This window comes from Clarias gariepinus, chromosome 4 (genome assembly GCF_024256425.1).
Source record: "Clarias gariepinus isolate MV-2021 ecotype Netherlands chromosome 4, CGAR_prim_01v2, whole genome shotgun sequence".
NCBI lineage: Eukaryota > Metazoa > Chordata > Actinopteri > Siluriformes > Clariidae > Clarias > Clarias gariepinus.
Genome location: NC_071103.1, coordinates 13,620,445 through 13,642,618, shown reverse-complemented (window position 1 = coordinate 13,642,618; position 22,174 = coordinate 13,620,445). Strand labels below are relative to the sequence as shown.

At 37.0% G+C, this 22,174-nt stretch overlaps 1 protein-coding gene across 2 annotated transcripts in view; it reads left to right on the top strand.

The window, feature by feature from the left end:
• The window catches only part of ephb6 (eph receptor B6), a 61,415-nt gene extending 44,194 nt beyond the window's left edge, over positions 1 to 17,221 (top strand). For both annotated transcript variants that reach the window (XM_053494472.1, XM_053494471.1), the window contains exons 8-19: positions 346 to 427; positions 2,193 to 2,317; positions 3,003 to 3,165; positions 3,737 to 3,851; positions 3,985 to 4,040; positions 5,392 to 5,508; positions 7,062 to 7,309; positions 7,439 to 7,657; positions 8,441 to 8,590; positions 9,253 to 9,437; positions 12,281 to 12,436; positions 16,063 to 17,221. In XM_053494472.1, the coding sequence (XP_053350447.1) occupies positions 346 to 427; positions 2,193 to 2,317; positions 3,003 to 3,165; positions 3,737 to 3,851; positions 3,985 to 4,040; positions 5,392 to 5,508; positions 7,062 to 7,309; positions 7,439 to 7,657; positions 8,441 to 8,590; positions 9,253 to 9,437; positions 12,281 to 12,436; positions 16,063 to 16,168 (1,722 nt within the window). In that variant the 3' untranslated portion in view covers positions 16,169 to 17,221. The remainder of the gene's footprint in view (positions 1 to 345; positions 428 to 2,192; positions 2,318 to 3,002; positions 3,166 to 3,736; positions 3,852 to 3,984; positions 4,041 to 5,391; positions 5,509 to 7,061; positions 7,310 to 7,438; positions 7,658 to 8,440; positions 8,591 to 9,252; positions 9,438 to 12,280; positions 12,437 to 16,062) is intronic.
• Positions 17,222 to 22,174: the final 4,953 nt, after the last annotated feature.

The window sequence follows — 22,174 nt, the reverse complement described above, 5'->3', positions numbered from 1 at the left end:
TATCTGAAATTGAATGAGCCATATCTGGCTGTGAGAAGAAAGCAGTGTAATTTGATGTTCATTTACAGTCCATTTGCTAAAATTACCCTATAGGACTATCTGTCATTTCCCAGACAGATATAGAGGTCCTTCTATTTGTATAAAATCTTTTTTATTCTGCAAACTATGTTTTTAGTCAAAGTGAGAATAAATGGGTTTTTCGTTAACCATGTTCAGCAGTGATGTATTGAAGATTAAGCTTGTTGTGCTTTTTCACAATTAATCTATTCTATTCTCATATGCATTACATTATGAAAAAACAGCAACATTGAACTTTGCATTATTTGTCAAAAATGTCTTTTGTAGGTACAAGCTATGAACGATGTATCTTATCTCAGTCCTTTCCCACCACAGTTTGCTAGTATCAACTTCACCACCAGCCAATCAGGTAAGTTTTACATACTTTGATGAAATGGATTGGTGTAATCAGTGTGTTTGTAGCTGAGTATATAGATGTGGGTGTACACCAACAGCAGGAGCAGCTAAGTATTTTTAATGTAACCCCAGTTGTGAGTCACCCCACTATGTCTCAAACATTGCACACCGGATCTGTATACTGTATATACTATAGCGCCTAAACAAGCATTAGAAAAAAGAGAGAGTTTTCCTTTTTCTCACTTTTGTTCTTACTGTAGTGCAAACAAACGACTTATGTATAGAAATTATCCACTTTATCACCCTTTACCTAAGCGAATTTTACAAATATAATGTATATTTAAAAACAAATGGCACATCATAAACTTTGACACACTGAATATGGCAATTTTTGTGCATTTAAAAAATGATCATATTAGACAAGACTTTGGGTTAAAAAAAAGTGACAACCCAAATAATTGTCATGCTTGCTACAGTACTCCTTTCTATTAATGGGGCAGCATAATTCCTGCACCAGTGGCTTCTTACAGTATTAGCACTTGCTCCAGTTCACATTTTAACCAATGTGTGCAATAATAAGCTTTAATTAGAGAGTATATAAGCAAATCAGTGTAACCTTGGCTTTTATCTGTCAAGTAGCAGGCAAAAGCGGTCAATAGTATTTACATGGATAGTGAAATGTATGGAATTGTGAATTTAAATTGTATGAAATTTAAGATCCAAATTCGTACTGTACATATATCAGATGTCCAACAAATTTGGATCTCCAATGGTAGCTGGTATCTACTCCATCTGCCATGACAGACAATCCACCACTGATTAAACCATACATCTGATGTCAGCATGTTGCTGTGTGTCAGATTGTTTCTTTTAATTTTTGGTACCATTTTTTAAAATCCCTGGTTGTTTTTAGGTATTTACAATAATTAATTACTGATTAATAATAATGTCCATATATTATATGCACTGTTTTTCTTTAGACAACATGTCATATGTTATTAGTGTATTTTCCTTGGACTTGCACTTCTCTCGGGCTCATCATTTCTCCTCCTTGGCTTTGAGCTGTGGTGGTCTGGGTCACGATATCCTGTCAGGTCATATAATGCTTAAGAAAGCAGAAAAAGGAAGAGGTTAATCGTTTTGGCAGTTCACAGAAACCTTTGGCATAAACAACACAATTCAAGCTCCCCTACACCTGAAATAGACAAAGATGTTTCGTACTCGCACAATTTTTTCTTCCCGATCTCACTCTCTTTTCTCCTATTTTTGTCTATTCGTGCAGAGCTTTAGTTTGCACCCATCTACAGGTTTACTTTGTATATATTCCTATACAGTACTGTTATGGTGTAACACTTATTTAAATGTCAAGTGGTCTATACCAGTACTTGATGTAGAATGGCTCTGCTCTAAAACATGATTGCTTAAGAGTTAATGAACCTACGTGAGGAAATGTTTGTCCCTGAGCAATGAATGAGTAATGAGGCATCAGGGTCAGGACAGTCTTCCACTGTTTCTTTATAACTGCTATATGCTGTATAAACTCTGGCAATCATGAGATTTTCTTTCCTAAATTATTTACACATCCATCTTGTTAAAGAGTGCATCTGAATTAATTAATAATAGACAAATGTTTTTTGTTTTAAAACAATTCTAATCCCCTTAATTAACAATTACTATACCAAATCAGTGGTATTGTGTTTTAATATGATTATATTTTGATGCCCCCATGTGGTTACAGTGATAATAGCAGTCATACTTACTGCATGTCTCTTTCCAAGTACCTTCTGAAGTTTCCATACTGCATCAGCTCAACAGTGCTTCAGATTCTATTACTCTGTCCTGGCCTCAACCTGACCGACCCAATGGAGACATCTTGGAATACCAAATCAGATACTATGACAAGGTCTAATTTACCTCATCTACATTATATTTTACCCTCATAACAGTGTCTTAATGCTATAAAATTTCATTTCTTTGAAAGACCTCAGTGAATATAACAGATGTTTGGACTGTTTAGCCATGTTGAGACTTATTAGTCAGGTCAAGACATTATAAGAAATTGTTATCCTTAAATTATCACTTTCCAAAGCTTGTATTAATAATGAGCAACAATGGGCTCCTGCAAGTAGTGAATAAGGAGCTTGAAATCCTTATAAATTAATGACAGCCCAAGAATGTCTTAAAAGTAAAAGCATTTTGCAAGAAAATGTGTTAATGTTTTTAAAACATGAGAGACTCTTAGCTGGCTAGAAAAAGCACCTGAATTCTGTGATATTGGATACCAAAGTGGGTGCTACTACAGTAGGGAATGACTTACAGTAGTAGGATGTCCAAACATTTGCACTTTCCACAATTACCTTTTTGCTTTTTTTGAATATATAAAATAAGTATGCATTAACATTTGCAACTAATATTCTTTTAAAATGATTTAAATTCTATTCATAATAAAATATGTAATTTTGCAAAGGGATGTCCACACTATAAATATTAGCTGCCCATATTTAGAGCAAAACTATTGTGTTTGTGATCTTTTGTATAAATCAGGATTAATCCAAGAGCACTAAACCAATACCCCTCTCTCTCTGCAGAGCTCTGATGAGAGCAGTGCAAACAGTGTGTTTACCGAGACCAACACAGTGACCGTGGCTGCTTTGAGCCCAGGCTCCATTTACGCCTTCCAGATCCGAGCTCGCAATGAGAGAGGCTATGGCCCTTACAGCAATTCAGTTTACTTCAGCACTCTGGCAATGGGTACACATTACAAAGTCTTCCACCTACTTTTGACCTTTCATACAAGCGATCTATCACTTTGGAGGCCTGTTTTAAGATGTCATCGGTATAACATAGTTATCTGTTTCTTTCTAATATTCCATCATCATGGTTTGTACCAATAATCTGTCACTATAGAGAGAAATCTTTGAACATTTCTCAGATATTCTCTTACCCTACAAAAACATGACAGTAGGTGATTTTTTTAAATAATACATTGGCTATAAAGTTTGTGACTTTCACTATGCATCCCAATCCCATACCATCCAAGGTCTATTCCTGTCCTACTCCCATTGTTCCTACTATAGGCTTATGGACGAAGATGACTGAATACAGCTTTTTATGCATAAGACATACATTTTTAAAATTATAAGTACTGTAATTTCCTCATGGCTCTGATTTAGTTCTGTACTTCACATGAAGCAACATTTTAACCCTATTACAGTATCTAAGCAATCAGAAGGTCGTGTTTATAGATGATATGGCTTAGATCTCATTTAGAGCATTCATGCAGTCTGTTAAATTTTTTTCATTGCTGTTTTTGTCACTCTAGAAGAGCGGTCAAGGCAAATTCAGAGCCATCTGCCTTTGTTGGTCGGGTCTGTGATGGGTGGAGCTGCATTTCTATTAGTCGTGTCAGCAGTCATCATCATGTTTGTCTTTAGGACGTAAGTCTAAACTGAAGTTTTTCAATATCTCTCAATAATCAACTGTATTGAGTATTTATAATACGTAGGTAATAATATGGTTTAATGTTGAGAAAAAGTATATATTTTTTTAATTGTATTCTTACTTCAACAGGAAAAGGAGAGAGAGCCATTACAGTGACAGACTTCAGAGATATATTAGCAACCGAGGTAAGTGTAGCGGCACGGTGGTGTAGTTGTTAGCACTGTCGCCTTGCACCTTCAGGATCCAGACTCAGATTCCCAGCCAGACTCGATTCCCATCTCTGTGGGTTTACTCTGGGTACACTGGTTTCCTCCCACAGTCCAAAGACATGTAGGTTAGGTTGATTGTCATTCCCAAATTTCCTGTTGTGTGTGAATGAGTGTGTGTTGCCTGCGATGGATTGACAATTAGCAACTGAGGTGAGTGTGTCGGCACGGTGGTGTCGTTGTTAGCACAATCGCCATGCACCTCTAGGGTCTGGGTTCGATTCCCACCACAGGGTCCATGTGCATGGAGTTTGCATGTTCTCCCCGTTCTTGGTGGGTTTCCTCCGGGTACTTCCGTTTCCTCCCACAGTCCAAATACATGTACTGTAGGTTAGGTTGATTGGGGTTCCCAAGTTGCCCCTATTGTGTGTGTGTTCTGAGATGATTTGGCTCTCTGTCCTCGTGCCCTAAGCCTCCTGGAATAGGCTCCAGGTCCCCGTGACCCTGAATACAGGATAAAGCGGTATAGAAGATGAGTAAGTGAGTGTATTCTTACTTCAACAGTAAAAGGAGAGAGAGCCATTACAGTGGCATACTTTAGAGAAATATTAGCAACCGAGGGGATTTGGCGACACGGTGGTGTAGTTGCACTGTCGTCTCGCACCTCTAGGGTCCGGGTTCAAAGTGCATGAAGTTTTCATGTTCTCCCTGTGCTTGGTGGGCTTACTCTGGGTACTCCGGTTTCCTCCCACTGTCCAAAGGTATGCAGATTAGGCTAATTGGCATTTCCAATTTGCCTGTAGTGTGTAAATGTTATCGTAAGTCCTACCACAGTTGTGAAAATGGGAATAAATTAAATGGTCACAATTGACTTCCACAGTCCCTAAAAAGGTTTACGGATGGAGGTGTGAGTGTGTTTGTGTGTGGATGCTTTATATTCTTTCAGGTCTAATGTAAAACATCACAAAAAACTTTTTCTTTTAGCACAACATGATATTTGCATTTTTGGAGCATTTGTGTTCAGCTTAAATTATGATGTTTTTAAATGCATATTTCACAAAATATTAACATATCAAAAGGTACAGAATTATATATTCTAATTCAATGTTCTGAGTAGGTATATAAATCTTTAGCTGCACGTTAATTTGTCTTGTTTGACAGATAAATAGGTGTGTCTGGTGCTATAAGTATAAGCACATATTTTCCAAGTGTTTGCTGCTGCATCTGTATGATGCTTGTGTTGATGTTGTGTGTTCCAGAGGTCACATTTATGAGCTGCTATTTTAAGCAATGAAAAATTAACATTGGCTTTGTGTTTTCATGTGTTTAGCCGGGGTGAAATATTATGTGGATCCTTCCACTTATGAGGATCCGAGTGAGGCAGTCAAAGAATTTGCCAGAGAAATTGACCCTGCTCACCTGAAGATTGAAGAAGTCATTGGTGCTGGTGAGTAAACAGATAGGGGTTTACCTGGGTGCTGATATGTGCCACATTGTGGAACCGATAGTCATATGCCTGTGATTAAAAATAAAAATAAAAATAAATAATAATAATAATAATAATAATAATAATAATAATAATAATAATAATAATAATAATGTCAATTATTCTCCCTATGATTAGTAGGTTTCCTCCAGGGAATCCGGTTTCTGTCTAATGTCAGATTCATTATTAAAAAGTTCCTTGTTATTAGAATGAGAAAAAAATCTTCCTAAATTCTGGGTTTAAAGAAGGGCAGAAAGTATTGATGTGTTATTCTTAAACTGAGTCAGATACGTTGCATTTTTCCATTGACTTTATTTAGATGACATTTTTTTACTGCAGGTTATTATTTAGCACCACAGAGCTGCTTTGAAAAATACAATCAAAAATAGTTTATGCCCAGTACCCACTTGTATATATGCTACGAAACACTACAGTTTAAAAATCGCAGCTTGGTGCAGCAACAACTACATCAGAATAATAAGGCACTGAGAGCAGAAAACTAAATATGCCAATCGTTTAGTACGATAAGGCCACAGGTAATGCAGTTACGTAGCCCTTAAAGCTTAGAGCGTTTTAGTCAATATCTGTACTACTATTTTTTTTTTTTATTAATATAGTGTATATAGTGTTCCGGATTGTGCAGTATATAGTGACATAATTTTTTTCAGCACAAAATAGGCAATATAATGTACTGAATTTTAGTTCATTTTAACCAACTTTCCCAAACGCGGAAAAATTAAGACCAGTCTGAAGCCCACCCGTTAACACACACCAGAAAGCCCTTAACAGAAGTACTTTTTTTCAAATCATCATTGACCTATGCTGAGTTGCTAGTATGTATCTGTGCCACTGTGACCAACAGAAGCAACCGCAGATGCCCCTACTGGCTTGTCATCATGATCCATAGAAATTCTTGAAAATGGTAACTTGGCTTCAAGGTGAAATTAAAATAGGCCAGCAGTAGAAGTCACCATTTGCTTTTGAAAATGTAGTGCAATTGAAGTGCATATTGAGAATTACAATACATTTGTCAAAAATATCCTGAGGAGAAAAGAAGCGAGAGAGAGAGAGAGAGAGAGACTAAAGAAGAGCTAGTGTGTAATTGGATATGAACTAACAGTGACTAACTTTGACACATATTGTAGATTATGTACGAAAATGAAAATGTGAAGCTGCCACAGATAACCAGCAGGCCTGTGGGAGACAAGTCCAGCGTTAATAGGAAAAGGAAGTGAATATTAATGAAAATAATGTGACAAGAAATAAAATGGAAATATGGAAGGTTTCAGGAAGAAGGATATCATGAAGTATATAAAACTGCAAAATTTTAAATAATGAAAATAGAGTGAGTACATATTTTTATTTAGTGTTATTCACCATATATGCTGTTTGTAATGTTAATCCAGTGTCATTCTTTTTTTTTTCTTTATATCTGTTTTGTCACATTAGCTGTATAGGTTTGCTGCATTCTGCAGTATCATATCTTTATGTTTCCCCCCTCTCTCTCTTTCTAGCTCAATTTGGTGAGGTATCCAGGGGCAGATACAGACCTTTGGGTCGTAGAGAAGTGCTAGTAGTGGTGAAGACTCTGAGATGGGGAGTCACAGACCGTGAGAGAGGGATGTTCCTCAGTGAAGCTGGAATCCTGGGCCAGTTTGATCACCCCAATGTGCTGAAACTTGAGGGTGTGATCACACACACTCCTCCTGAGCGCATCATTCTGGAGTTTATGGAGAATGGCCCCCTTGATGCCTTCCTCAGGGTGAGATGCTTATTACCACAGTAGATCATACTGTAAATTAAACATGAGCTTACACATCTGATCACATCTCATTTCTATTGTATAAGTGATATCTCTGTGGTCATTATTTCTCTTGCTCACATGTTCCAGGAAAATGAGGATCAATTCAGTGTGTTGCAGCTGGTCGGTATGGTAAGAGGCATCGGAGCAGGAATGTGTTACCTTTCTGAGAGGAACTTTGTGCATCGTGACCTTGCAGCTCGAAACATTCTGGTGAACTCAAACCTGGTTTGTAAGGTCTCAGACTTCGGTCTGTCACGACTCATGAAGGACTTGGACCACAATATGCCCACCTACACTGCATCACTGGTGTGTCCTAGAAAACTGAACTGAGTCATATGGACAAAAATGTTAAATTTGGTAAAAAAGGAAATTTTGTCAGAATTTTGTCACTTTAGTCAGATTAGTCATACATTTGTGTCTGTATTTATATCAGTATTTTATATTATGTTTTGTAAACATTAGGCCACATTTAAATTAAATTAGATTAAATTAAATTAGATTAGATTGGATTAGATTAGATGTACAATCTTTTTTGTCATTGTACAGCCATAAACAGCACCTAACCAGAAGTGAATAAGTGGCCTATTTACAATAAATAAATACAATGGGATTATACAAACAGAAGATGCATTTGGTATTTGGTAATAGAGTTATTTTATATATATATATATATATATATATATATATATATATATATATATATATATATATATATATATATATATATATAATAACACATGTATTTATATATATATATATAAATACATGTGTGAGTTTTTATTTGTACAGTAAATATAGAATATGGATGGAATAATGGAATAATTAGTAGTGCAAAGATGAGCATAATTATTGATAGTGCAAAGATGCATAGTGGTAAAATATATATTTTTAAAATAATTAATTAATTCATTCAGTCATTCATTCATTCATACATTTATTCATTTACAGTCGTGGCCAAAAGTATTGAGATAAAAGGTTTTTTTTTTTTAAGACATTCTTATCATTTTTAAATTAGACATCTTTGCACATGTAGACACCATATTTTCATAAACTATAAACTACCAAACTTTTTTCATTCCTTTTCCTCAGGGTTGTAAAATACCTATAAGGTGGACAGCTCCTGAGGCTTTCCAGCATCGCAAGTTCAGCTCAGCTAGTGATGTCTGGAGCTTTGGGATCCTCATGTGGGAAGTAATGTCATATGGAGAACGGCCCTATTGGGACATGAGCAACCAAGAAGTAAGGCTTGTGTTTTGTGTCTGTCAGGCCTTATAGATCTTTTTGTAAAGAACAGACAGTAGTCTGAGAAGAAAATTATAAATTGATTCATGGTTTTTATGGTCATAATTATAATTAACAACATATAGCAATGTAATTAACAACATATAGCATATGTGTGTAAATTAAAAATTATTTGCACCCCAGCTATATTAAAACTTATGTTGGCCTCGTTCTCTTATCAGCGTTCCTGTTCAGTCTTCTGTGTATGCTTACTGTGTTTGTGTGCGTTGGGAGTGAATACTGAGATGCATAGTGTCACCAACAGCCTCCAGCCAAAATCATGGCATCTGACTGAAGCAGTATTATTTATTATTCATATTATTATGTGACATGTGTACAGTATCTATTTTTAGAACAATTGTGGTACTAAGTTTACCTTTGTGTGGAATGCTTTCTTTGCACAAATATTTTCCATACAGAAAAGTACAAGTGGGTGACACAAGAGTCAATCTAATTTTGTTTTAAATAAAATCCAGCAAAAATCCAGCATGTGTGCCCACACTCAATAAAGTCATCCCTACTGGTTCACTGACAAACAACAGAGGAAATGCCAAATGACATATGTCACTAGTACTTACCTACAGTTTATTTAATTTATTTCTTGATTTCTCTGTCTTTAGGTAATGAAGGCAGTGATTGATCAGTATCGCCTTCCCGCTCCTAGCAGTTGTCCTCCTGCTCTGCATGCTCTGATGCTGCAGTGTTGGCAGGCTGCTAGACAGGATCGACCCAGATTTGACTCTCTTCTCTCGTCACTGGACCGCCTCATACGTCACCCTGCATCCCTGAAAGCAGAATATGCTCGGTATGACAAGATCCGCAAACTGCATCTACCATCAGAAATATAAGGGGTATCAAAAAGCTTTGAGGTTTCAAGTCCAGTCACTCTTGCCATACAGGTTAGTTCTCCCTCAGACACCTTAAATCCTGGCAGTAAAATTGGCTATTTATGATCTGGCCCCTGGGGATGAATTCTCGATGCACAATGCGGCGGGTGTTGAAAAAGATGATGGGCATGCAGTTGGTTGAGCTGCGGACCTCAAATTAAAATTTTAATTTTATTTATCACATACACAGTCATACATAGTACGATATGCAGTGAAATGCTTACACGACCGCCGTGACCTAAAAAAATAAATAAATAAAAATTAATTTAACAAGAAATATAAAAAAGGAAAAGAGGCAAGAAATAAATTATATCTTAACTATAAGAAAGTTGAACAAAATATACAAGTTTCCAAGATATAAAAAATATAAACACTGAGCTAAATCTGTACAGACAAAAATGAATTTAAATGCAAATAGTAGGTGGAATGAATTAGGTGTGCAATTGTCCTGAAGTGTGCAATTGAGCATTGTTTGTGCAATATGCGTGCAAGTGTGTGCAAATGTGCATTGTGTGTGCAAATGTGCTATGTCCATGATTGTCCGGTCTACAGTGCCTAGGGGTGTGTGCACAGATGAGTAATGTCCATGAATTTCCATTTGTGTGGAATGTTGCAAAAACGCTGAGATGATTAGTCCTGTGTGTTAATCTGGTTGAGAGACCGTATCGCCTGCAGGAAGAAGCTCCTCCTCAGTCTCTCTGTGTTGGCCTTCAGCGAGCGGAAGCGCTTTCCTGGCCGCAACAGAGAGAACAGTCCATTGTTGGGATGGCTGAGGTCCTTCACGATCTTCCTGGCCGTGGTCTAGCACCGCTTGCTGTAGATCGAGTGCAGATTAGGGAGCTCGGTGTGGATGGTGCGCTCAGCTGAACGCACGACCCTCTGTAGAGCTCGTCTGTCCTGCATGGTGCTGTTCCCGAACTAGGTTAAGATGTTTCCCGTCAGGATGATCTTTATGGTGCATGAGTAGAAGTTCCTGAGCACCTTGGAGGGCAGTCTAAAGTCTCTCAGGCGTGGTAGAGATGCTGCCCGGACCTTTTTCACCACGGTGTTGATGTGGCAGGATCATGTCAGGTCCTGTGAACACCGAGGTATCGGAAGTTGTCCACTTTCTCCACTGGGCTCCTGTTGATGACGGGGGTCTGGTAGTTCCTCTCTTGCTTTGTGCTAAAGTCCACTATCAACTCATTTGTCTTGCTGACGTTCAGGAGGAGATTGTTCCTCTGGCACCAGTTTTCCAGATTTCCAACCTCCTCCAGGTAGGCTGTCTCGTCATTGTCAGAGATCAGGCCCACCACGACAGTGTCATCAGCAAACTTAATGATGGTGGTAAAGTTTGAGTGGCCAGGCAGCAGGGGGCTCAGAACACAACCCTGGGGGGCTCCAGTGCTAAAAGTAAGTGAGGCTGAGACTTGTCCACCCATCCTTACTGCCTGTGGTCTGCCAGTTAGGAAGTTGGAGATCCACTGACACAGTGATGAGCTGAGTCCCAGGTGCTCCAGCTTGGTGGTGAGTGTGGAGGGAATTATGGTATTATAAGCAGAGATGTAGTCGATAAAGAGCATTTTAACATAATTCTCTTTCCGAGTGTCCAGGTGAGTGTGTGATGTGTGGAGGAGATGGGAGATTGCATCGTCTGTGGAGCGGTTTGGGCGGTATGCAAACTGTAGTGGGTTGAGTGTGTCCGGTAGTGAAGAAATGATGAAGTCCTTGACCAGCTGCTCAAAGCACTTCATCACTACTGAGGTAAGGTCTACAGGGCGATCATCATTGAGGGAAGCAGTCTTCGGGACAGGAACATGAAATGATGGACTCTTTGAAGCATTTGACTGAGATGAAGAGATGTTGAATATCTCAGTGAACAGGTGCTAGCTGGTCTGCGCAAGCTCTGAGAATGCGACCTGAGATGCCGTCTGGTCCTGCTGCTTTCCTGGTGTTCACTCTCTTGAAGTCTCTCCTCACCTGCCTCACCTTTTTCGGTCATGGAGATAATGGGCTCTTTCACTATAAAGACTGTTGCTTCATCTCACGGTCGTACCCATACATCCAAGTTTCGTCATAAGTAATGATTCTCGGCATAAAGGACAGGTCATCCACTGTATGCTGACAGAGTTCTTAGCGGACTTTGATGTAATCTTCCTATGTCAGCTGCCTGGGAACATTTTAAAATCACACAAGGATTGCCTGGACTGTTCCTTATGACTCATTGCTGCATCGCCGTAAAAATGCCGAAACACGTAAAAACGACTTTATGGCATTTACCCAGTTTCATGCAGAATTTCACATTCGCACTTTGCTCTATGCTGTCCATAATAAAATAGCAGACATGGTAATGCACATGGTCAGAATTGCACAGTTGTACAGCTCCCGATGTACACAAGATGATGTCTTTTGGCATGCTGATTTATTTTAAGGTCGGTGCATCCTGTGACTGTGTGTGCAGTCTTGTGTTGCCATCTGTTGGCCTGTTACAAAACTAGTCTTGAAACTTTTTGATACCATCTTGTACCAAATTCAGTCCTGAAGGGGCCAGTGACCAGCACAGTTTGTAATTCACCAACACCTAAACACATCCACTGAACCTAGTAAATAACAGACTAGTTAAATCAGCTGTGTTTGAGAAAAAGAATCACCAAACTGTGTTGGACACCGGCCCACCAGGACTGGATTTGGAGACCCCTGGTTTAGACAATATTTTTATTCTGATTAATTCCGGCTAAAGCCTTCTTTCGAATTAAATCCCTCTTAACACATTCTTTTTAAGCCCCACCCAACCCCTGCTCAGCCCCACCTCCAGAGATCTATCAACAGTGACGACAGTCAGCGAGTGGCTAAGTGCGCTGAGGATGGAACGCTACATGGATGATTTTGAGAGAGCACAGCTGGACAGCCTGGAGAGAGTGAGCTTGCTCACCATGGAGTAAGTACATGCAGCATACAATATAACCCTTAAGGCTTTAGTGGCACAACACACCAGACAAAATTCAAATCAGGCATGTTCTATAATGCTTTTATAAAAACCAACTAGTTGTCCACATTGATGCACTTTAAGAATTTAAGTAAATAGAGTACTATGCTAGACAGTGCAAAAATGTATTCAGCTTAGACTTGTACCGTATGAGGCTTCTACAGACCCACTGAGCTAAATCAAGTAGCTCTTTTTTAAAGTTGCTGTGTGTTTAACACAGATTTGACTCTTTTTTGTGCAGGAGCCAGCCACACGGCTACCTGAAACTAGGTCTATGGTTAATCAGAACTGGAACCTGAACAATCCCTGTAACTGTGTAGCCTAATCTGGAACTGTAGTCAGTCTGTAGTGAAGTAAAATGCAATACAATGCAATTAATCAGTTTTGACCACTTATTAACTGAATTTTAAATACTTGTAAAAGTAATCAAACAGAATTAAAACCTTGTTTTCAGTTACCCAGGTTGTTTTCAATGAATCAAAGCCAGAGCAATTTGTGTAAAGCCTCTTGTCACTCATATTTCATCATTCATTGGCATACAGTACCTATGACTGTTATTAGAGAACAGTGGTGTGAACCTGCGTGAGACTGTCACAGTAAAGGTATTATCAATCTTCAGATAAATGGCCACTCAGATTTGGTTGTACATGAAGTATCAACTGGAGGTCCAATAGGAATACAAACCAACACACCAAGTAAGAAATACAGCAAGTGGAACAACGCTGTTGTCCCCTGTGTTAACATCCACTACATCATATTTCTGTGTAACTGAACACTCAGACAGAAGCTTTTAGAACTCTTCAGACAGTCCGGACATGCTCTCATCCTAGCTTAAATTGTGACTATGGCGCATTTTTGATAGACAACTTGGTTTGGGACAGGAGGCCTGCATCACCCTTTATTGGCTAAGTCCAAAGTGTGATAACAGCTTTCATCTTTGGCCTGGCAGTTTCACACCCATTCACACCTCCAGAATGCAATGAGTTTATTGTGAGCTTAACGAAGTTTGTACATTGGTGTGAATCACACGTTGTGTGTGACTCTGTAATTGCCAGAGAATGTGCCACCACTTTTTATTCTTTAGATGTGTGGCCAAACGATCTGTTGTTATAATTTTACACACTCTCTATGAACAGGGTTAAAGCATATTCACTGTATATACAGTACAGTACATTAACTTTAGCACTAAGTTAAACGACTGAGGAGAACATTGTTCTTCATGACCAAGAATTACTTTTCTCTCATATTAAAAGATTTGTGAAAAAATTTATATACAATCACCAGACACTTCATTAAGTACACCTGTTCAGCTGCTTGTTATTGCAAAGGGGTTAAAAGGTTGAGGTTTAAACCAAGCATCAGAATCAGTAACAGTTGTCAGAGGAGAATGGTCAGACTGGTTTGAGCTGATAGAAAGGTGCAAGTAACTTTAATAGCATCTCATTACAACTGAGGTATGCTGAAGAGCTTATTTCAATGCACAACATATGAAGCAGATGAACTACAGCAGGAGAAGCCCACACCAGGTGCCACCCATGTAAGCTGAGAACATGTACTGTAACTGAGGCTTTAAATTGCATGGGCTCACCAAAATTGGACAATAGAAGATTAGTAAAACAATGGCACAGCATTTAGCACAAATAACATGAAAGCATCGATCTGTCATTCCTTGTATTAACAGTTCAGGGTAGTGGTCATGGTGTAATGGTTTGGGGGATATTTTCTTGCCAAACTTTAGGCCACTTAGTACCAATTGAGCATTGGCTAAATGCCAGTTAAAGTCATCTCAAAGTGTTTAATTTAACGTGACAATGAGTTTACTGAACTCAAATGGCCTCCACAGTCACCAGATTTCAATTCAGCAACTGTATCATACCATCATTCCTAGACCATAATCTCTAAAGAATGTTACACTCACCCGGTTGAATCTATGAATTTAAGAATAAGAATTAATTCAGCTCTTAAGGCAAAAGCAGGTACAAGCCTGTACTAACATGATTTCATTCGGTCAGCATTTGCTTTGATTACAGCACACAATGTGCTAGCCAGGTCATTTGTGAAAATGATTCCTCGTGAAGCAGTTTTCACAATTTTAATTCTGAATTATGTCTGTGACATGGGGGGGGGGGTACTCTTTAATGTGATAAACTGGTTATTCAGTACATTCAGGTCATCAACTGACTTAATCAATTTTACTGCCACATACTGTAACATTGCTGAGCCTAGACCTGACCAACTGAAACATCTCCATATCATAACACTGCACTCAGAGGCCTGTATAGTGGGCACTATGCATGATGAGTACATTGCATCATGCATTTCTTCTTTTACTCTGATGCTCTCAATCTGAACTCATCGGACCACATGCCATTTTTCTATTGCTCCTTAGCAAACTAAAGCTTTTTCTGATTTTTCTTACTGACAAGAGATGTTTTTAGTCCAAATCTTGTGCATTTTCATCACATTGTGTGCGTATGGAAATGCTCTTACTTTCACTACTTTGCCCACAGCTGTGTTTTTTACCCTGCAACATCAAGTGTTTAGGTGATCTTCATTCATGTTTTTCTTAAGACCACACAGCTTTTTAGTCCCTAACCCTTAACTTCTCTTTACATTGTGAGTGTGAAATTTTACTAAGCACTTACAAGTGATATTACCTCCTACCACACTCATTCAAAATGTTTTTCCAACAAAACATTTTTTCCACAAAATTGATGTTTCAGTGCTATCCTACCAGGTTTTGTTGAAGGGTTTTAAGCCAAGTTCCAGTATCTAATTTTAAATCTAATTAGTTGTTTCTTTGCTTGATGCAGCCCAATAATTTGACCCATCTGAAATTATTGCTTTTTTGCCAGGCAGTCTGTTTCCATATGTAATGTACAGTACAATTGTGTAATGGGTTGATCATTCCCAGTTCTGTAGCTGATCTTTCATTCTTAAAACCATCTTCTTTAAGAACCACACATTGGGGAGCAGCATTTTAACAACCCTGTTTGCTTAATCTGAAAAAGCAAATTGCTTGTAAGCAATTTTATGTCATAATGGCAATTTGCAGGACAAAATTCAAGCCAGCAGGAAAGGAAACGTGCAGGCAACTATAAATATTTTTAATCACAACCTATGCAAGACAGATCAAATTATAACATTTCATTTAGTGATTTTTTATGCATGTTCACTTACCTTGTGCTTTTTCTCATTGGCCATTTCATCAGATACCTCAGGACCACCAGGGTCCAGATATTATTTGGATCATTCTCTTCACAGCAGTGAGACTCACTTTGTGGTGTGTGGGTGCATGTGTGTATGAGTGTATCAGTCACAGCAGTGTTGCTGAAATTATAAAAAACTGTGTGCACTTCCTGAACCTTGTTGGTGCATGTAAACAAATTATGCATTCCAGTACCTGTGAAACTGTAGATAAGATAAACAGTGTTTTTTTTTTACTGAATAAACCTGATCTCTCTTTTTTTTCATTTTACCTTGTTGTAGTAAATGCTGAACACAATGCTGTACCAATAATGTCCTCTATTATTCTCTTTTCCTATCTTCTACGCTTATTCATTGTCTGTATGTTTCAGGGATGTGCAAGCTTTGGGGGTAAATCTGTTGGGCCATCAACGGAAGATTGTGAATGCAGCTCAACAGCTCAGGACTTATCTCACTCAGGGACAGGTGGAGGTGTAGAGGAGTAGAGGATTTTTTCCCTTCTTTCTAAAACACAGATGTCCAGTCCATCATACACAGCAGCCCAAGCCCTACAGCACAGGGAGATTCAAAGGACTAAGTGTAATGGCATGATAATGTCATATTATATTATTTATTTGCTCCTCAATCTGCTTGTTTAGGTGCCTACACTGCTCTCTTTTATCTTGATTGTTCGTTTTTGTCTGCCTTTTTTTTCGAAATACCCCCCACACAAACACACACACTCAAATTACCATTCTCCATTAATGCATATCGTATAAAAAAGCAGTGAAAGTTTAACAAAAATAAAGTCAGTCTTCACTATAGTCAACTGCAATGACAGTCGATGATATTGTTTGTCACGAGTCCAGTTAGAACTTTTAATACGAATTTGAACCTTTGTACACTTTATTCAAGGGCTTTATGTCTCTAATGATTATGCACCCTACATACATAAGGCTGTTCATTAGTATTTCATTAACCAAATCTCATAAATTTGTTTTGAATTAAGGAACACTTACATCTGTGCAGGACAGTGAAATGAAGATGGTACAGCTTCTATGATTTTATTCAGTTGCTTTGAACTAATTAATTTCAAGGACCAATCAGAAAAATTAATAAGAAAAGAAAAGATAATTTATGTCCCTTCTAAACAGCAAATAACCAATTTTTAACAACATACTAAAACCCTTTTAGTTTTACCCACTTTGCAATTTCTTAGTCAAACATTAAGTATTTATCTTTGTACATGATTACATTGCAATTTTTTTTGCGGTGATTTTTTTTCCAAATATAATTGAAATCGCTTAGAAACCAGCTTTTTCTTACGGTATATTAAATAACATGTGCAGGTCACTGCTGGCTCCAATTTCATAGGCAAAGGAATGCCAGTACTATCCACAAAACATCTAAGCTTTTTGTCCAAGTGACCCGCTACGAAATGAAGGCATACACTGCTGGTTCATTCATTTTATGTGCATGATGGTCAGATTCAGGCACTGTTAGCACTAATATAACATTTGGGTCACTTGCACAAAAGAACACAGGAAGCATCACATATGTGCTAAAATCAGCATTAAGACTTGATGGTATTAGGGAATGACATATTTTTGTATTTTTACTATGATTTTTTTTTTTGCCTGTACTTATATTGCTTACTTTTATGGTGTAAACTAAGTTACATTGCTGTAATATTTTTGCATCAATAAACAGAGCGAGCATAATGTCCTTCCCTGATTATGTATTTCAGAAATATTTGTAAAAAAATGCTACTAGATAGAAACAGAATGATGAATATAATTTGCAATAAACTACAGTATATGTTTGTACCCAACATAGGTTTTTTTGTAATATATGATTAAAATCAGAGAAAGACTTTATGCTCACCCTGTATTATAAGAAGGCCCTTATTTGTGCACTCATATTGTACACTGATTTTTGTATTTTTAATTTTTTTTTACATTCACATTGAAAGGTAAGATCTCAGTGTTAGTCATAGACTCACGGTCTAAAACAAACGCTGTACATTTTTCAGACACTATATCGTCATCTGTCACTTTGTCACTCTATCATAGGATTCATAAACAATTTCAGCCACATTAAGTGGAGCTTCAGTGGAACTTAATCAAGACCACAATAGACAGATAATCAAGTTTAGTGTCCTTGAGTAGCGTGTATTTTGCTAGTAGAGAGCAAGCCTCTGCATTCCACTGTACAGAGTAGTTATTAGAAGTTGTTTCATAAATCATGTTTTTTTGTAACATACATTATGTTATATCAAAAGTTTAGCACAAGTGCACTTATTTAGCTCTTTGCAATAGGTTTGCTGTAGCACACATGTAACTATTTCAGTGGAGAGTTAAAGTATTGGTTTCACTCGTTTTAACTGATTATTTAATTAACTAGAATTATTAGAATTGAACCAAATGAATTATAATGCATAAGATTTAGCTTTGCAGTGGGGTACAATGTTCATCTGCTAAGATTATTTCATTCGCCACATTTTTGTTCCCCTGTACAATGCTGTGTGTTGCTACCAGTAAGGTCTACTGACATTCTATATATATGCCTTTTTTCAAGACATGACAGTTGGCCATTTTTATTTCTTTTATCTGGACCAGCATAAATTATCCCATGTTTTAATACAAATTATATTATTGAAACAAACTTGAATCTTTGAAATACTTTTAGGAATTTTTAAGTTATGTCTCCTTTTGTGCACTTGAACTGGCATGGACTCCAAAGGTTTGTGCAGAATCAATGCAATTTCTAATCAAATCCGTCAGATTATCATGTCAGAAGGCATGCTTCAAAAGAAAAGATGAGGCATGAGTAAAATCTGACATTTTCTAGAAACCAGTCTTCACCAAAACATCAATGTCAAAAATTTGCTTGTTTATGCTGGTCCTGATGTAAGAAATAAATCAGCATATGCATGAATATGCTTCCTAAAAGCCACTGACACCCTTGTGCTCAATGGACCATTGGATCAAGTACACAATGTCCATGTCTGTGGCCCTTATCTTACTCATATAACTTGCAAACTCATCAGTTCAGCAGCAGCATACTGTAACTTGATGCATGCAGGCCGGAAGGAACAAAGGATTCTGAAATATTATTGATAAAAGAGTGACTATGCTGTAACATATATTTAGTTTTCACACACCAACATAATTTGTTTATCATAGTATATGAAAAAAGCTCATGAATTTATACTTCTATGTCCTCTGTGTTCTAGTTGTTCAGACTTGAAGGTTTTCTGCAAGTCTAAAAAGAAGGGAAATATTCCCCATTAGATCTTTGTACACTAGCACTGGCTTAAAAACCCAAGTGGCACTTGAATTTTTAATTAATTTATTTATTTTTTAAAGGCTCATTTAGAGTTAGAGAGAGAGAGAGAGAGAGAGTAAACCATGTAATATGTTCTCAATAACAGTGCCACTCATTTGCTTAAAACTATTCATATAATGGTACAAATACAAAATCATAAGTGTACAGTTTAATTTTTATTTAATAACATTGCTCCCCCACAAGAAAGGAAGAATAAAATTGAATGAATGTTTTCATGAGTGAATATTTAGAATTTAGAATTTAGTAAAAAGAAACTTTAAAACAGTAAATAGTTATGGTATAGAGCGATAAAAGACAAGCGATAGGAGACAAGTCATTTAATACATTTAAAAAAAGACATAGTGCATAACTGCATTATATGTTAGATCTGATTAAAGATGCTGATTAAACAGCATTAGTTGCCTCATAGCATAGTCTGTTCCAGACCTCACCCAAACCCCAAGCTCTTCCTTGTCCCTTTTACCTGAGAAACATTACATATGATTATATGATCATTAGGGTGAGCTCCCAGAGCCATTCCATTCTGCATGTAAAATCACACTACAACATTGTACACATCAAACAAGCCAACGGGTATATTTTAAGTCAAGAGACTTCTCAACAAAGAAAGAGAAAAGGACAATTGTTTTTGTGCACACTTGTGTCTTGTCAGTGAGTGAGAGTTTTCACAGGTGCACCTGAGTTTGTATAATTTGTTACTGTTTACCAATATTACACTACTGTGAGAATTTCTAAAAATAAATAAATGAATAAATAAAATATTTTTATTTATATATATTAAAATACTGGTCCAATGTTTAATGCAATAAAAATCTGTATGGCACCAGGATGTTGGTAGCAGATACTTTTGGCTGTTGTGGATTGTGTGGTCGTGATTGGACTTGTTTGGCCAGTGCCTTCCAAGGATGTTTGAACGGAATGGGATCTGAAGAATTTGGAGGCCAAATTGGCAGTATTGGGCCCTGTGCATGCTGGGATGTGGTGCTCTGGGTGTTCTGGCACCTTTTTCTGTTAGATCCAACTGGTGAGCCTTGGGTCGTCATGGTCCTGTTATCAGTTTACTGGTGTGTAATTGAAAATTAATGTTAATATGTTAATGGTATGTGTGTGTATCTTATGGCTGATCTGTATATATCAACTTTCCAGGCTAAAATCTAATCATATCTTCAAAACTACATATTATCATTATATAATCAAAACTACATATCTTATCTAAATATTGTAGGAAAGCAAACCTGAAGAAGTCTGTATTATAGTGAATATAACAGTATACATTTAAATAAATGAAAAAAACTATAGCAAATAAGCAACATATTTATTTACACTGAATTAATTAGCTTATAGTAAACTTTATTTACTAACCATCAGGAACATGTCTTTTCATGACCCAACATTCTTGCTACTGTCATGTAATGCCCTGTTCCCATAAAACACTGCAGGTCAGCAGATAGCTCCTGTTCTGTCTTAGTCAGCTACAGATTGAGAGATCTGATCAGTATCCAGCATGAGATCTTAAACCACTATATGGGTGAAAACACAAACAGCTATTCTAAAATGGGGTCATTGCCTAAAAGTGGAAATGCATTTCTTCTACCACTATGTCCTACAGTACAAGGCTGAAAAAATATCATTTCTTTCAGGTAATGTCCTACATATGTATAGGCTAATTGGTAGTATATTTGTAAGCATTAAGTACTGTAGTAAATTTAGTATTACTTACTTCATATAGTTTATATACTTATGTTTCCATATTATTAGGTAGACAATTATTCATTTCATTAAATGGTCAGCTGTCTCATGCATGCTAGTAAATTAGTTTATTATTATTTATTCCCTAAAATAGTTATTTAACCAAGTTCAGATTTGTAATTAATTACTTATAGTAAAGATTTGAGTCTAATCCTATGCAAAATTTACAAGAATTAAAATGACTGAAAGCATGTTTGTTAAATATTGTATTAGATAAATAACATTACAACAATAGGACCATTAATCTGCCTCCTAACACTGACCACAAAAACGTTCCAAAAAATAGTTTCTCTCTCTCTCTCTCTCTCTCTCTCTCTCTCTTTTAATGATTTAAGTTTATGAACTTCCAAGCTTGAAAACATGTTAGATAGTGATAATTATATTCAACTATTAGTTAAAGTTTTCTATGGTAAATACATTAACGACATTTTATACATACATTGTATATTTTTTTTACTTTCATGCAGTAGATTTTTGCAGAGTTTTACACATAACTGCTTAATAATATAATTCTATCACTACCACTAAAGTATCACTTCTACTATCACTTCCATTTAAAGCATAACTTTTCATTCATTTGAAGGTGAAACAGATAAACATCTCTACAGCAGTCCTGTGATTTAAACTCACAACCTTCAGGACACTAGCACAGACTGTAATATTGTAGACAGTGACTACACATATTTCTAAATAATTGGTAAAACTCTTTTAGCTACTTCCTGTTCTTTTTTTAAGTTGTATACAGCTTCACTTTTTAAGTCACTATCAAAAATGCTGAAGGTATAGTACTACAGAAAAACATGGTGAAAAGCCTTCCTGGACCAAATACCCATAATGATATAGAGGACATTGAGTGTTGCAGTACACAACAAAACCTTTACAGAGCCAAGTCTGAAACAGTCATTAGGTCGTAGTAAACACCTAGCTGACCTGGACTCAGTGCAAATACTAAAGATAGTGTTGCACAGTACCTTCTTAAGTCATTCACTCATCCTTTAAAAAGCAGTTTGCTGACCACTATTACTCATTATTCGAGCTGACTATCTCCCCGTTTGCCCTGCTGTCTCTCTTTCCCCTCATGGATCAACAAACACAAACCATTTAAGCTAATAAATGACTAAGAGACAAGAACACTTTTTGTTGCGTGTGGACATTAAAGCTACATGATGTAGGCTTCCACTATAGAGATTATCTTTGGCTCATCCCTCCAGATCCCCTTCTTCAAATAGCAACAAAACTTTTCTTAACGGCCTGAAAATATAATTAAATCTGAAGCTTGTTTTCTTCCTTGTTTCCCAACAAGCTTTCTATTGATGATTTTTTAAAAGCACCTTATTAACACCCGTATTAGCCTATACATAATTTAAACTTAAGTACAGTGGCATCCTACTGTACTAGCCTACTGTT